The 16,482-nt window shown below is 41.3% G+C and overlaps 1 protein-coding gene across 4 annotated transcripts in view; it reads right to left on the reverse strand.

Annotated features, from left to right (window-relative positions):
• Positions 1-16,482, reverse strand: part of ST3GAL4 (ST3 beta-galactoside alpha-2,3-sialyltransferase 4) — a 113,386-nt gene that overhangs the window by 37,460 nt on the left and 59,444 nt on the right. For 2 of the 4 annotated variants that reach the window (XM_042471468.1, XM_042471466.1), the window contains 2 exons: positions 4,828-4,906; positions 2,520-2,601 (listed from right to left, as the gene is read on the reverse strand). In XM_042471468.1, coding sequence (XP_042327402.1) covers positions 2,520-2,601; positions 4,828-4,843 — 98 coding nt within the window. In that variant the 5' untranslated portion in view covers positions 4,844-4,906. Of the gene's footprint in view, positions 1-2,519; positions 2,621-4,827; positions 4,907-16,482 lie in introns of those variants that run through there. The other 2 variants (XM_042471467.1, XM_042471469.1) reach the window with 2 other exon arrangements.

Genomic DNA, 16,482 nt, shown 5'->3' on the forward strand with positions numbered 1-16,482 from the left:
ATCTTCTGGAAAGGTGGTATAAAAATAAAATTTATTATTAAATTTATTAAGAAAGAAATTGGCAGCATGAGCTTTCGCAGACTACAGTCCACTTCCTCAGATGCATTCAAGATAGCTTACAAAGCAATTATAAACAGGATACAGGTAAAAGAATAAATATATGTACAAAGCTGAAAACTATAGTTTGTTTAAAAACAATCTGCCATATGGGACAAAAACAATTCAAACACATCATAACTCCATCTGCCACATGAATTATTAGCCCAAGGATTGCCTGTATAGAAAGGTCTTTCCCTGAACTGACCCTCTCATGGGAGGAAGTTCGCAACCTGGGAGCAGCCACTGGGAAGGCTCTTTCTCATGCCCTTAGCAAATGTACTTGTGATGGCAATAGGACTGAGAAAAGCCCTTCCTTGAAAGATCTTAAACCTTGGGCAGGTTCATAGAGAGACTGTCAGAACTCCAAAGCCAATTGCTATCAACACTCTCCAGTTCATATAAGTATGTATTCACTGTTTAGGTTGATTATAGAATATTGCTTTAGGTAGTAGTTCTGTCTTAATTGGTGGGAGGGGGGTTGGGTTGTGTAGTAGAATATTGTAGTGTCTTAGCTAGCTTTTGCTGGGGCCTGCTAAGGGGTTGGAATGCCAGAGAGATAATGGGTTGGGAAGATGCTAGGAGCTCAAGGTTAAGGTGTTAAGTTCTCAGGGCAACTGGCTGATGGGGGTGTCGTGTGACTGGTGACAAAAGGAAAAAAGGTGGGGGCTATGTGGGTTTATCTTGGCTGTTTGAGGCTTGCTTTTCAGATTCTGCAAAAAAGTGTTCTAGAGCACTTCTTCCTTGTTCTTACAATAAACTTTTATTGTTTATTCAGTAAGTTCATTGTGGATCATTGATCTGAAGGTTCCAGGTTCTCACAGAGACAGGTCTGTCAAATAGTCTGGACTCAAGATGTATAGGGGTCTATAGGTCATAACCTGTAAATGGACTGGTAGCCAGTGAAGCTGTTTCACTAAATTATGGCCTGTTACAGACAGCCAAAATAAAGCTGCTTCGAGTCACAGTGGAGGTATGGTGTTTCAATGATGCATGCATCCTAATAGTCCAGAAGCCACATCAAAGCCATGCTCCAGTCTGGAGCGTGGCTTTGGTGCGACTTCTGGACTATTAGGATGCATGCATCATTGAAACACCATACCTCCACTGTGACTCGAAGCAGCTTTATTTTGGCTGTCTGTAACAGGCCTATGTTTTCTTTATTGTTGTAAACCAGTGATTGTCCAGGAAGCAGCCAACGGAACTGCTGATAAAGAATACAAGGCTTTGCAGCAGCAAGAAACCAAGTCCAGTATCATAGTACCAATCCAATGTCCAATAGAGCAGAGTCAGAGGCAAGCCAAGGGTCCAGGATTCCAGAGAGCAGGTCAGCAAATCAAGTCTGAGGTCAAGAGCTCCAGGTCAATTCAGGAGGCAAGGTTTCAGGCAATAAAGTCCAAGGGAGTCAAGAGCAAGATGCTTTTGCCAGGGAACGCAGATAGGCTCTGACAAAGAAGCTCAGCGTCTTGCAGCTGTTTATACTAGCCCAGTTCCTAATCACAGGTGCTTAGTGATTGCTGAGCATTTCTCATACAATCTCCTGGATCAACGGAGGCATGCCCTTTCTGTCCTTCTCTGGCTGAAGGTACGAACGACTTCATCCTGCTCCTCTATGTCTCCCAAGCCTGGAATCTCTGCTGGGGAAAGGCTGGGCTCCTGAGTCACAGGCTCTGCATCACAGAGCTAGGGCCTGGTTCAGCCTCCTCCTCTAAGTCCTCTGAGTCCTCAGCCTGGCTGGCCATGACAGTGATTCCCAAACTTTGGTCCAGGTGTTCTGGACTTCAACTCCCAGCTTGGTCTACTGTCAGAAATTCTGGGACCTGAAGTCCAAAATATCTGGAGGACCAAAGTTTGGAAACCACTGATGTAAACTATCCCGGAAATGGCTACTGAAGGACTGAAATACATTAATCAAATAAATGGGGAAATATGGATATCTAACATTGTGAGGGAGCATATGTCTGCCATTAAGGAAATGGGTGATGAGGAGAAACATGACCTACACATGATAACCTTGGAGCTCTATCCATCTGACTATTTTGATAGGCATATTGCATCTGTGGAAATGGATCCCAAGATACAGTATAAAAGCTCATGGGTAAGCAAAGCCTGGATCTCTTCAGGTCAAAGAGCCAAACTACATGTTATATTATTTACACTTTAAAAAAAACCCAAAACTGGCCACTTTTATTTTGATGGAAATGCAATGGCCACAGCATCCTGATGTAGAATATGTTCTTAATCTGAACTAGGACCATATTTCAAACTAGCTCTTATCAAAAGGAAGGGATCCAGTTTGAGCAATCATTCTGTAAAACTGCGGCTAATATAACATACAGTTGTGCCCAAAGCACATGGCTACCAGTAGAGTCAGCAGTAAAACATTTGCCCTCTTAAGTTTTGTTTTAAAGAAATACACTCACAGCTGTATGTACCTTTCTTCCCGGGATATTGTATACCACACCATCACTCCAAATACAGCTAGTACTCCAAGGATCTTCCATCCTGAACAAAGAGAAGGCATGCTGTTAGTAGTGAATTGTTCCACCTGCAAAAGAGCACATTTTCTGGTACAGAAGTGGGAGAAATTTATAATGTAGAGCAGTTCTGGGCAAAGTGCAGCATACATGTGGGGATTTGCATGTGGCCCCCAGGGGTCAAAAAGTGCCCCAAAAGCTTCTAAGGGCTGTGGGGAGCCTTTTCCCACTCCTCTCCAAAAAATAAAACCAGGAAGTTCACAGAACTTCCACTCACTTCCTATTGTTTAAAAAGGCCTCTCCTGAACCCAGATAGACCTCAAAACATGACAAAATGCCTCTAGTCAGGCAGGCAGGCAACCTTTATTAGGCATACAGCAACAACATACATTTACAATAAAACTTCAGGATCTTTATTAAAATTCAAGCCATAATCTTGTTGCCTCCACCAGAAAATTGGCCATTAGCCTGGTTAAATGCGGGTTCTGATCTTCCAATAAGTATTCCACTGATAACCCATCCAAACAGATACTCATTTCCGATAACCTTCTTAACACTTTTTCCCTCTGAATTATATACAATGGACAAAGCAATACAATATGATGGAAAACATCTGGAGCTTGATCACAGTGACACACACGATTAAAAAATGGGGTCTGTGAATTTCTGTCCCTGGTCATATTTGAGGGGTGTACATTCAATCTTGCAAACAATGCCTCTACCTAAAAGGTTTTTGGAGACTTTTGGAGGGAAAATGTTTCAAATTTTTGCTGCATTTTTCCTACAAAGTGCCTCCAAACAACCTTTAGACAGAGGTATTTTGACATGTTTGGGGTCAATCTGTGCCATTTTACGTTCAGTAGAGGCCTTGGTTTAGGTTCAGGGGGTTACAGAGAAGTGTGGAGCCCTCCAAGAGTTTCTAGGGGCTGATGCAGCCCAAGAGCTTCCCACAGTTGACCACCCTGATTTAGATTATAACATAGGAATCATTTAGAAACAGAACTGAATCTTGTTTCAACAGCAAGTTTTGTTCTACAAAACATTTGATATGATACAAGGAGACTGCCTCTCAGCATGGATTGGATGCAGTTTAACAATCACTATGTAAGTCTGGAAAGCCTTACACATCTAGAAACAAACTGAAAGGGACATCTTGTAGCCTTGAGCCTATACCATTTTTTTAAAAAAAGAAACAAAACCCAAAATTAACAACTGGAAAACAGTTACACCATAGTGTCAATGCTGGCCAGAATTTGTCCTGACAACATAATAAAACAGTTAATGAAAAGAAGAAGCTTCCCAACTTCCCTTCCTGATATAAACGAAGATAAAAGAAGAACATGGCAGAAAGGAATGGGGGAGTGTCTAAACCCAATAGTTTACACACCAAGACAGTTTGTACATCATTAAGAGCATGTATGAAATACTAGAGATAAATTTAATTTAAACCATTAAAATAAATAAATAAATATAGACCAGATTTTTGTTCCCATTGGGATTTAAATTATCATTTAAAATCCATTGTTCTTGTTGTTGTTAACTGCCCCAGAATCAACCTCAACTCATGGCAGAATTAGGAGAAACAGTATGATTCCCAATGCATTCTATCACCCTATTTGTTCAACTCATATGCAGAAAATATCATAAGAAAAGCAAGTTTAGAATCAGAAGAGGAGGAGTGAAGATGGAAGGAACATCAATCATCTTAGATATGCAGATGACACCATATTACTAGCGGAAAACATCACACACTTGGGACAATTACTACAGAAGGTCAAAGATGAAAGTACAAAGGCAAGCTTAAAATCCATTACGCTGATTAAAAAAGAGAACACAGTAAAGCAAATCCCACTGTTCAGGGTTTTCTCTATCAAGATTACTCACTAGTAATTGTAATTTGAGAAGAGAAACAACATGGTGCAGTGGTTTGAGTGTTGTCCTATGACTGGGAGATAAGAGTTCAAGTTCCACTCAGTCATGAAACCCACTGGGTAGTCACAATATCTCAGCCTCAGAGGAAGGCAATGGCAAGCCTCCTCTGAACAAATCTTGCCAAGAAAACCCCATGATAGAATCGCCTTAGGATTGCTATAAATCAGAAACTACTTGAAGGCATAAAACAACAAAATTAGGGTTTGAATGGCAGATTTAAACCCCTCTTGATTCCTATTCCATACAACACATGTAGACTGGTTTTCAGACAATTATAATGTTTGAAGAATTTGAGGTGACATGTCACAGGACTTGAACTTACGAGACTTGTTGATCATTTTTATCAGCAGATGAAGTACCGTCCTGTGGCTTTTGCTCTCATGGCGACTACTGTCAGTCACCTAGAAAATGAAGAAGAGGGTATATTAGGAATCTCATATTCCAGGAAGACATTCAAACAGCTGGGCCATAATGGAACTGCATTTTCCCACTGCACAGGTCACTTGAACAGTGCAATAAACAGACAGCAATCCCATGATTATTAAAGTATCACAGATTCCAAACAAAATCCCAGAATATCTAAAATGTACTAAGTTCAAAGGAGCCAATTTTGCAAGCAGATAAGGAAATAAGGAAGAGTATTTTCAAAACCAACATGAGGCAAAGTGTTTCCTAACCCTCTGAAGATGCCAGCCACAGATGCAGGAGAAACATCAAGAATAAATTCTTCCAGAATGCGGCCACATAGCCTGGAAAACCCACAGAAAACTATGGCCTGTTACAGACTGCCAAAATAAAGCTGCTTCGGGTCTCTTTGGAGGCATGCTGTTTAAATGATGCATGGGTCCTAAGAATCTGGAAGCTGCACCAAAGCTGCACTCTGGTGCTTAGGAATCGAGTGTGGCTTTGGTGCGACCTCCGGACTCTTAGGACCCATGCATCATTTAAATAGCATACCTCCAAAGAGACCCAAAGCAGCTTTATTTTGGCAGTCTGTAACAGGCTTGTTTCCTAAGATTTTTTGGGGGAGGGGATTTAAATCCATCTTCAGTATCACAGTATAACTGTGTAACTATAACTGGCCTTATCTGTTAACTGATACACCAAAATGAGTTTATGGATGTCCTGTTTTCCCACTTTCCCTTCTTATGAACCCCAGGAATCTTAGGAACCTTTCCCCATTGTCCTACCTCCTTTAAACAGTAGGTATGTTAGTAGTAGTGCCTTACAACTCTCCCCCCCCCCCAGTTTTCTGTCCATATTTTCCTGTCTGAAGAAACTTAGCAGCAGGGACTTGGCAGTATCTATGCTGCCCCCGTCCAGTTTTGGTCCCCTCCCAGTTCTAAGGCATCTGATTTTCTATTCTCTTCCATTTTGAGGCAATAACTCCCCCCCCACCTGTTCTGAAGCACAATAAGCCTTATTGCACACTGCTGCCTGGAACGGTACAAAGGGGAAGGGAACGGGATGAGTGAGGGATGCATGTTACTGCACACAAAATGCCAACGCCGCAAAAACTCCCCCTTCCGTTCCCCATCCCTCCCATTTTTGAAAACTCTTCTGACCATTTTATAAAGCTATACCTGGAAAAATTCTTAGAAAAAGAAGAGACTATATATTTCTAACCAAATAATTAAGGACTTAATAAATCCCGTATAGATGGGAAGACACTGAAGGTTTAACGCTTACATGGAAACAGAAAAGAGACTAACTAAATTTGTTTGAGAAGGCGAGTGATTTCTAGAAGAAATGTAGAAAAGAAATCAAACAAAATGTAGCAGGGAGTCCTAAATTTGAAAGATATGAATATCCAGAGAGACAAAGAAAATGTATTATAAGAGAACTGATGTGGGAGAGGATAGGAGGAAAAAGAGGGGAAAGTGGCAGATGAAGAAGAGGAGGAGGAAGAAGTAATAGGACAGGAAGAAGTAGAGACAAGGGGAGGGGGGGTTAAGGGACCAGTAAGACTGAAGAAGAGTATTTAAAGTAATTTTTTCCCATCTCACCCTCTCTTTCCCTTTGTTGAATAAATAAATAAATAATAATAATAATAATAATAATAATAATAATAATAATAATAATAAATTTTATTTTTACCCCGCCTTTCCAAAATATGATCAAGGCGGCTTACAAAATTTAAAACATTAAGTAGAAACGTGATATGAAAATGATGGGATGGAACGTCAAGGGATTAAATTCCCCATTGAAATGGGGAAAAAGTTTCTCACTTACAAAAGAGAAAATATGACTGCTTACAGGAGACCCACATCAAAGATAAGAACAAAAAGCTTGTTAAAAATGTGAAGTTAGAGAAGGAATTCATATCAGCTTCTAAGTCTAGAAAGAAAGGTGTGTTAATAAATGAAAAAATCTTATCAGTGCAAAGGAGATTTTTAAGGATACAAATGGCATTAATGTGGGGGTTGAGACAGATTGACAAGGGGAAAATGTTAATATTATGGATATATGAGCTCCAAGAGAATAAAGGAGAGTTTTATTTTTAAAAATTACATGTGAAATTATTAGATTATGACTATGACAAAGGACAAAGATGAAAGACAAAGCAACAAACACCTAAAATCAAAAACTAGGAACAAAGGAAAAAAACCTTTAATAAGGTTGAAATTACTACAAGATTCAAAGGAAAGGGGAGGACTAGAAGTGCCCAATATGGAATTGTATTATGAGGCATGTTGGCTTCCTTGGTTAAAAGAAAGATAATAGGTTATTAGAATTAGAGCGAGAAAGTTTATGCTTTGGTAGCCATGATACGGATCAGGAATATCCATGGGCGGAAATGCTTTCCACCTCTGCTCTATCATGGACGGATAATTTCCTGGTCAAGGTTGGACTGAAGGCGACCATCCTCAATCTCCTCGGGGGTGGTGGACCTATTAGAATGGTCCACCCTTGAAGGCTGATGGAACCTTTTGGGTTCCAAGAAGCCCTAGAGGGTTTAATGGAAGGCAACATCGGCGACTCTGTCGAAATCTTGGTGATAAAGATCTCTTGGATAAAGATCTCTTGGATAAAGATCTTTCCAAGGCTATCGACACAATCTCTCCCAAGTGTCCTTTCCAGCCCACTCCAAATCGAAATCCTTGGTACACTGAAGATCTCAGAAAGATGAAGCGGGCTGGATAACAACTAGAGCGCCACTGGTGGAAGACTCGGCATTTATCTGACAAGACACATCATAGGACTTTTCTCAAAGCCTATTGAGTGGCAATAGCTGCAGCAAAGAAGTCCTTCTACTCTGCATCTATTGTGTCTGCAAAGTCCCGTCCAGCAGAGCTATTCAAAGTGGTTAAGAAGTTGACTCAAACTCCTTCCACCTTGAATCCTCTTTTTCAATCTACGAGAGCCTGCTGTGACACCTTCAACGACCACTTTGCAGATAAAATCTCTCAGATAAGGGCCAACTTAGACGCCGGCATTAGTACAGAGTCAACAAGAGAGGCGTCTGGTGACTCCGTTAATGAAATTATCTTGGATCAATTTCAGTCTTTGAGTACGGATGACGTAGACAAGCTACTTGGTAAGGTAAAAAAAGACCACCTGCCCTCTCGATCCCTGTCCATCTTGGCTGGCCATCCAGGGAGGTGAGACAACTTTGAAGTTGCTACAATCCATAATCAATGCCTCCCTCAGGGAAGGTTGTTTTCCATCGAGCCTGAAATTGGCAGTGGTGAAACCCATTGTAAAGAAACCTTCCCTTGATCCCCTGGACAAAAACAATTATCGGCCAGTATCTCTTCTTTCCTTTTTGGGTAAGGTGATCGAGAGGGTGGTTACAAACCAGCTCCAAGCAGTCTTGGATGACACCGATTATCTCGATCCATTTCAAACTGGCTTCAGGTCGGGATACGGAGTCAAGGCCACCATAATCGCCTTGGTCAATGATCTCCGTCTGTGCATTGACAGGGGAAGTGTGGCCCTGTTGGTGCTCTTGGATATCTCATTATTTTATTATTACTATTAACCTTTATTTATAAAGCACTGTAAATTTACACAATGCGGTACATACAATCTTTTAATTAGGCGGTTCCCTGCCCTCAGGCTTACAATCTAAAAAGACACGACAAGGAGAAGAGATGGTGGGGGGAAAGGGGATGAGGGCCAGCAGTGTCTTCTCTACCTCCGAGGCCTGGACCAAGGCAGATGGACTGGAGGGAGGCTTGGCTTCTTAATGGATGGGTAAACTTCTTCCAGGGAGGCCTGTAGGGGTTAGCCTCCCTCTAGTAGGATAATACATATAAAATACTAGCAATACAGGAAATGATCAATAAAACAGGCAACAAAAGAACACAAATGCAAGTGACAGTTATGAGTGCCTGGGAACGCTTCTCTGAACAGGAGGGTCTTCAACTCTGTTTTGAAGCTGGTTAAAGAAGTGATGGCCTTGTTCGTGGGGAAGAGGTTCCAGGAGTGAGGGCAGTGAGTGAAAAGGGGTGAATACGAGATGGGGCAGAGGAAATCTGGGGCTGGACAGCAGGCCTGGCTACCAGAACGGAGGGCCCTGAAATAAGGAGGCCAGCCCATGGAGAGTTTTTAAACGTCGATAGCAGAGCTTGTACTGAATGCTTAAAGGAGTGGGAACCAGTAAGGGGCCAACACAGGAGAGATGTGGTCAGAGCGTGGGGTGGATTTGATAATGCATGCAGCTGAACGCTGGACAGAGATTAAAGGACGGAGGGGAGAAAGAGGAAGCCATCAGGAGATGTTACAATAATCAAGTCGGTGAACACTAGGGCATGGACCAGGATCGGGCAGTAGAGGTGGAGAGATATGGTCAGATTTTGGCAATATTGTATAGAAGAATCTACAAAAGAGTTGATCTCACCAGGGTGCCTGTTGCACACACAACCTCTCACCACTTTAGTGGGTGTGGTCTTCACACATGTGCTGCCATTGGACAACATGGGCTTGCCATCCGCGGATGCTGAATCCCTAGATGGCAATTCTGCAGATACTGGGCGCCCACTGTAAACTGAATTTGTTTCCATACAGAAAAATTCTTGAATCCTTCAAAATGGACAACAAAGTATATGGTTTTGAGGATAATAGATCAGACTTGGGGGAAACTGTATGTTCGTGTCTAAAACCTATTGGAAGTTTTTATAAGATTTTATTGAAAATGGAATTGGAAAAAGAAGTAGTCAAAGAAGCATGATTTGGGCAAAAAATGTGGAACACCCATGGAACTGTCAATGAGAGCATACATGGATAAAACGGATAAACGTTTGGTATTGCAAAATCTAAGAGAAAATTATTATAAAATGTACTTTTGTTGATACATGAATGAATGTAAATTGAGTTTCGATCAATGGTGGTCTTGTAAAGAAGTCGAAAAATAATTGTTGAAATCAAATCAGTATTGTGAATCACAGTAGTGTGAATAGATAAGAGGCTAGCAGTAAGTAGAGGAGATGGTGAGAAAAGTGTGATTGGGAAAGAAACAGTAGAGAAGGAGGAGAGGAGAAGAAGGTGAAGTAGATGTGTAGTTTAAAGTGAGAAGAAAGAGATAAGAGGAAATTATGAGAGCTATGATGAGGGTTAGTTTAGGTTAGATGATAAGGAAGTGCGTTTGGAAAGTGTAAATAGAGAGAGTTGGATGGAGGAGTAATAAGAATTGGACTCGACTGCAATAAGATGAAACTTGAAGGATGACAGTATTGATACTAATATAATATGTCCACGGTGTGAGTGGAATACATGTATATGACATTTTATATGTTTTAATGTGTTTAGACTTTAATGCATTTAGAGTGTTTATTTAGTTTTGTATATGTTTGAATGATCAATAAAAACATTTTTTTAAAAAAAGAAGAGATTGGTCCACTTTTTTGATTTCCATAAAACCAACACCAACCCAATTAGGAATTTCAGCCTGAAATTAGCACTCCATCTTTGAGAAATACTAAAAAATAACTTATAAAATGTTGTGGCAACTTTATTAAATATACTGTATTCAGGAAAAATTGGAACAGAATATGGGGAAATGATATTTTATATGGTCATGGCTGGAAGATGAAGATGCTCTAAAATGGAAAGGAAAAACAGTACCAAATGTGAGTGATGGTTGACAAATTATCCATATTTAGAATTGATATTGACATTTATTTAGAAACCCGGAACATTTGAGAATGGAATCCGCTGATAGTTCTTGACCAAAATGAGAAAATGACTTAACTATTGGTTGGGTTTGAGTAGTGGTTTAATATTTTGGCGGTGTTTTCTCTGTCCTTCCTGTGAGTTGTTTTTTTTTAAATTTTTTAGCATAGTATTTCTTTATAGTGAATTTTCTGGAGACCAATAGATCACAATAATTAATAATATTTATTTTGCCTGCCTTCCTCAGAAAGGCGGGTTCACAAAGTGCCATTACACAGAGAGACTCAAAGAAAGGGGATAACTTTTAACATATTAATAGATAATATGTTATTGTTAACGAAATGATTAATTACTGAGCCATGTTCATTTTGATTTTGAATAGCTATTTTTAAAAAAATGTGATAACTCAATAAGAATTTTAAAAAGTGGCAACTGACATGACTCCCATGGTGTGGCTTTCACATGCGATGCATCTTCCCCTCTTCTCTTTTTCTATCTAGGGAGCTGGGGATGTTTGCCTGGAGAAGGGTTAGGGGGGATGGCCCTGTTTCTACTGAGGGTGTCATTTTGAGGGGGGCAGCTTGTCTTCTGCTGCTCCGGACGGAGCCCAGCGCGGACAAGCTCCAGGAAAAGAGATTCCACCTCACATTAGGAGGAACAACACCTTCCTCTGAGATTTTGGTGGAGTCTCCTTCTTTGGAGGTCTTCAAGCAGAGGCTGGATGGCCTTCTGTTGGGGATGCTTTGACTGAGATTTCCTGCATGGCAGAATGGGGTTGGACGGGATGTCCTTGGGGTCTCTTCCACCTCACGATTCTATGATTCTGTGATATAGCCAACCAGCTCACATGCAACAGAGGCATGTCAGGCTTCTCAACTTTTTATCTCTGAAGGAACCCTTGGAATAATTTTCAAGTCTCGAAGACTTCTGATTAAAATATTACATTACTGCTATAAAAGAGGGGTCTCCCCACTCAGACCCTGGACTGAACAACTACAGATTGCTGGGAAATCGGAGAGAAAAGAATGGACCGCTCTTCCTCTCTTCACAACCCTCCACAATCATTGTGGATCCCTGGTTGAGAAACAGGGTTATGTACAAGCTGCTGGTATGTACAGAGGTTAGAACTTTTCATACAAAACGTTCAACAATGTAAAGGTACCAAACTCAGACTGTTTTAATATTAGTACAAGGATTCAGAGTTCACGAGGGCCCTGCGAGTTATATTGCTGCTAAAACACCCAAGCTTCTTGATTAACAAACAGCAAAGACAAGGAATGTTTGGAAATACATGTAATACATATATTAAACAAATTTAACAACATAGCAGTGTCACACTATATAGAAGTAACTCCGGATGTTTACAGGGGCTTCAAGGATTAAGTTCTGGAAAAGCTACTAATTTAACTTAAATAATATAGTCTATGTCAACAACAGGTTTATGATTAGTCTTCTGACCGTATCAAGAAATCCACAATACAAATTGCAAAATACGAAATCAAAATCGAGTATCAAAATACATACAAAAATAAAACTTGGTCACATCTAAAACTCATATAAAATTAAGTCAAGAGTTAAAAGTTAAAACCCATATTAGCTGATAAAAAGGAAATATAATAAAAGGGGCAAAATACATTAGACTAAGATAAGACAAACCACCTAAAACAGAGTAGAGAAATCAATAAGGGTATAAATAAACTCATCTCCATGACCCCGTTTTGTATGATAACTGATCCTCTTAAATGACAGCTTTTACAATAAATTTTGCAATACCTCACACAAGGTGTAAATCCTCCCCAGAAAGGGTTGCCCATTTGACGGTGGGATCCCGTTGGCCATGTTAACAAAATGTTGAAGTAATGGATCTCTCCTTATCCACATAGACAACAATCAAACAGGGTATGTGTAATTCCTCTGCGCTGAAGCGCCACAATACTATATAAGTCTAACAGTTGGGTTTTAATGGGTTTTCTATACATTTCCCTACCATTTCTTGAATTCTGGTGTTTGGTAAATCTTTGTGTGGGAATTAGTTAATAAAAGATGAAAGACACAAGCAACAGGAAAATACAGATAGTATAATTTTAATTCAGAGAGGCTATAAGATAGATAGAAACCAGCGCGGCAAGTGGTTTTGAGTGTTGGACAGTGACTCTGGAGACCAGGGTTCAAATCCTGGCTTGGCCATGAAACCCACTGGGTGACCTTGGACAAATCACACTCTCTCAGCCTCAGGGAAGGCAATACCAAACCTCTCTGAACAAATCTTGCCAAAAAAAATCATGAAATAACTCTCCTTAGGGTTGCCGTAAGTCCGAAACCCTTGAAGACACGCAACAAAAACATAAGACAGATAAGCGCAGTAACGGGAAACATTTTGTCATCCATTCATCATATTGCTTTGATTCAAAACTGTTTCGACAGAAAGCCAAAACACTTACAAACACTAGCTACCCCCTAAACCAGGTGTGAGCAAAATAGGCCCTCCTGACATTGGATGATGAGGTCTAACGCATAGCCAATGACAACAGCATCTGCAAGGCCGCACTACCCAGCCATTGTCCCGGTGTGCTTTTCAGCCACAGAACACACCAAAGGACCTGTCCCAAAGCAGCAGGTAGAAATACAATGCACTACATACTTGAAAAGAATCCAGCTGTTTAGCTCAGCCTCTGCTGATAGAAGGAAACACTCTCAGACGTTGTCTTGAGTTTAGGTTTTCCCCTTCCCTTCCTTTAATGGGTATCAGCTTTCCCAATCCAATACATCTGAGCAAATGAAATTGCACCTTTGCTTCTCTGTGAAAGTTTCAATTGTCCATGCACCAGGAAAAATAAACAAAAGGAAGTTGCGCTGCCCACTTTAGTGTTTACTCTTAAACACACCTCGGCGGAGTTCTTTGTAAAGCCAGCCCATTAAGTTCAAGCTAAGCGTTACATTCAAACAGAGTGACCCCAGGCACTAAAGCAAAGGAGGACCACAAATGTAGGACATTCAGAAAAAGGGAGACATTAACAAATAAAAGCTAAAAACTCAGATAAACAAAATGCATGCTTCTTAGTCTTGGTCAGAATTGAGGGCACTTGAATTCTTCCTGGACAGAGGGTTGAAATGTAGGATATGTCCTAGGAAAGGAGGACATTGGTCACCCTGTATCAAGTCCCCATAACAGGCTAAGGGACTGTTTCAAACAGATAAATGAATAAGGTTATGTTTCTTTTGTGTGGGCAAGGTCCCCCACCTCACCCCAAGCTCAAACCAGACTGACTTGGAAAAAGCGAATTCAAACGGCAGCAGATGGAGCCCATCCAAATTGGATTGCATCCGGACACCTAGCCCAGCTTTTCACAGCCACAGAATCATAGAATCAGAGTTGGAAGGGCCATCCAGTCCAACCCCCTTCTGCCATGCAGGAAATCACAATCAAAGCATCCCCGACAGATGCCATCAAGCCTCTGTTAAAGACCTCCAAGAAAGGAGACTCCATCACTTTCCATTGAGGAAGTGTGTTCACTTCGAACAGCCCTTACTCTCAGGAAGCTCCTACTAATGTTGAGCTGAATCTCTTTCCTGAGCTTGCATCCGTTGAGCAGAAAACAAGCTTGCTCCCTCCTCAATATGACATCCCTTCAAGTATTTAAACGGTGCTATCATATCACCTCTTAACCTTCTCTTCTCCAGGCTAAACATCCCCAGCTCCCTAAAGCATTCGCATAGGGCTTCAAGGTTTCCAGGCCCTTCACCATTTTGGTCGCTCTCCTTTGGACACACTCCAGTTTCTCAATGTCCTTTTGAATTGTTTTGCCCAGAACTGGACACATATTCCAGGGGGGCCTGACCAAAGCAGAATAGAGTGGCAGTATTTTACTCCCTTGATCTAGACACTATATTTCTTTGATGCAGTCCGAAGATTGCATTGGCCTTGTTGGCTGACGCATCGCCACTGTTGACTCATGTTCAACTTGTGGTCTACTTAGACTCCAAATCCCTTCCACACTTAGTTTCATTCAGCCAGGTGTCCCCCATCCTATAGCTGTCCTTTATATTTTCTTCCCTAAGTGCAGTACCTTACATTTCTCTGTGTTGAATTTAATTTTGTTAGCTTTCGCCCAGCTTTCTAATAACAGGTCATTTTGAATTTTTATCCTGTCCTCTGGAGTACTAGCTACTACATATTTAACTAGTCCCTCCAAGCCCCTTCTCCATATCATCACATTACACCAGTCATAGCACTATGATTGTCATGGCACATTTTTACGGAACCCTGGAGTTTTAGTTGGATGAAGCACTTGAACACTCTGGCTGAAAGTTCTAAACACTCTCTCTAAACTGCAAATCCCAGGATTTCACAGGATGTCATTATACTTAAAGTGGAATTATAGCACTGGAATTGTGTGGTGTGAGCAGATGGCTAGCAGGAAGCAGGCAGGGCCGTGCCTGTGTTAAATTTAAGCCACGGTGAAAACTCAGAATTCATAATGGAGTTAAAACCCCTCGTGAGTCATGATTTACAGGCTAGAAACAAGAGCGGGAAACTGTGGATATAGTATTCTTATTTCAGTAAGGCCTTTGACAAAGTTCCCCTGACATTCTTGCAAACAAGCTTGTAAAATGTGGCTAGACAAAGGAACTGTTAAGGATCTGTTAATTGGTTGACCGGCCGAACCCAAGGGGCTCAACAATGGCTCCTTTTCATCCTGGAGAAGTGACCATGGGGTCCCACAGGCTCTGTCCTGGGCCCCTGCTATTCAACATCTTTATCAATGACCTGGATGACAAATTGGAAGCATACTTATCAATTTGCAGATGATACCAATTAGGGGAATAGCTAATACCCCGAGGACAGGATCAAGATTCAAATGACCTGAATAGACTGAAAGCGGGGCCAAAGCTAACAAAATAAATTCAACACGGAGAAATGTAAGGTATTGCACTTAGGGCGGAAAATAAAATGCACAGATATAGATGGGTGACACCTGGCTGAATGAAACTACGTGTAAAGGGATCTAGGAGTCCAGTAGACCACAAGTTGAACATGAGTGAACAGTGTGATGTGGCAGCTAAAAAGGCCAAGCTATTTTAGGCTGCATCAATGAAGTATAGTGTCTAGATCAAGGAGAGTATAGTGCCACTGTATTCTGCTCTGGTCAGGCCCCACCTAGAATATTGTGTCCAGTTTGGGCGCCACAATTCAGAAAGGACATTGAGAAAACTGGAGCGTGTCCAAAGGAGGGCGACAAAAATGGTGGAAAGGTCTGGAAACCATGCCCTTGAGGAACGTTCTTAGGGAGCTGGGGATGTTTAGCCTGGAGAAAAGAAGGTTAAGAGGTGATATGACGCCCGTTTAAATATTTGAAGGGATGTCATATTGAAAAGGGAGCAAGCTTGTTTTCTTGCTGCTCCAGAGAACAGGACCCGGAACAATGGATGCAAGCTGCAGGAAAAGAGATTCCACCGACATTAGGAGGAACTTCCTGACATTAGGCTGTTCGACAGTGGAATGCACCCTCGAGGTGGATAGAGTCTCTTTCCTTGAGAGTCTTTAAACAGAGCTGGATGGCCATCTGTCAGGGATGCTGTTGATTTGGATTTCCTGCATGGCAGGGGTGGGACTGGATGGCCCGAGTGGTCTCTTCCAACTCTATGATTCTATGATTCTATGTCTATGAAAGTAGGCACCCTCCTCCTATCCTATTCTAGTACCCCCTCCGGGATATTTTACACAGAAAAACCTCACTCGGGGGAAAGTGAGGGGAACAGTTGTTGGAGGGGTTGTATTTTGGAGCAGGAGATGGTAAGCACAGAAGATGAAATGCACTGTTTACGCTCTACATCAAATGCTCCTGTTGGAAGCAATTGTTTT

Source organism: Sceloporus undulatus, chromosome 6, assembly GCF_019175285.1.
Source record: "Sceloporus undulatus isolate JIND9_A2432 ecotype Alabama chromosome 6, SceUnd_v1.1, whole genome shotgun sequence".
NCBI lineage: Eukaryota > Metazoa > Chordata > Lepidosauria > Squamata > Phrynosomatidae > Sceloporus > Sceloporus undulatus.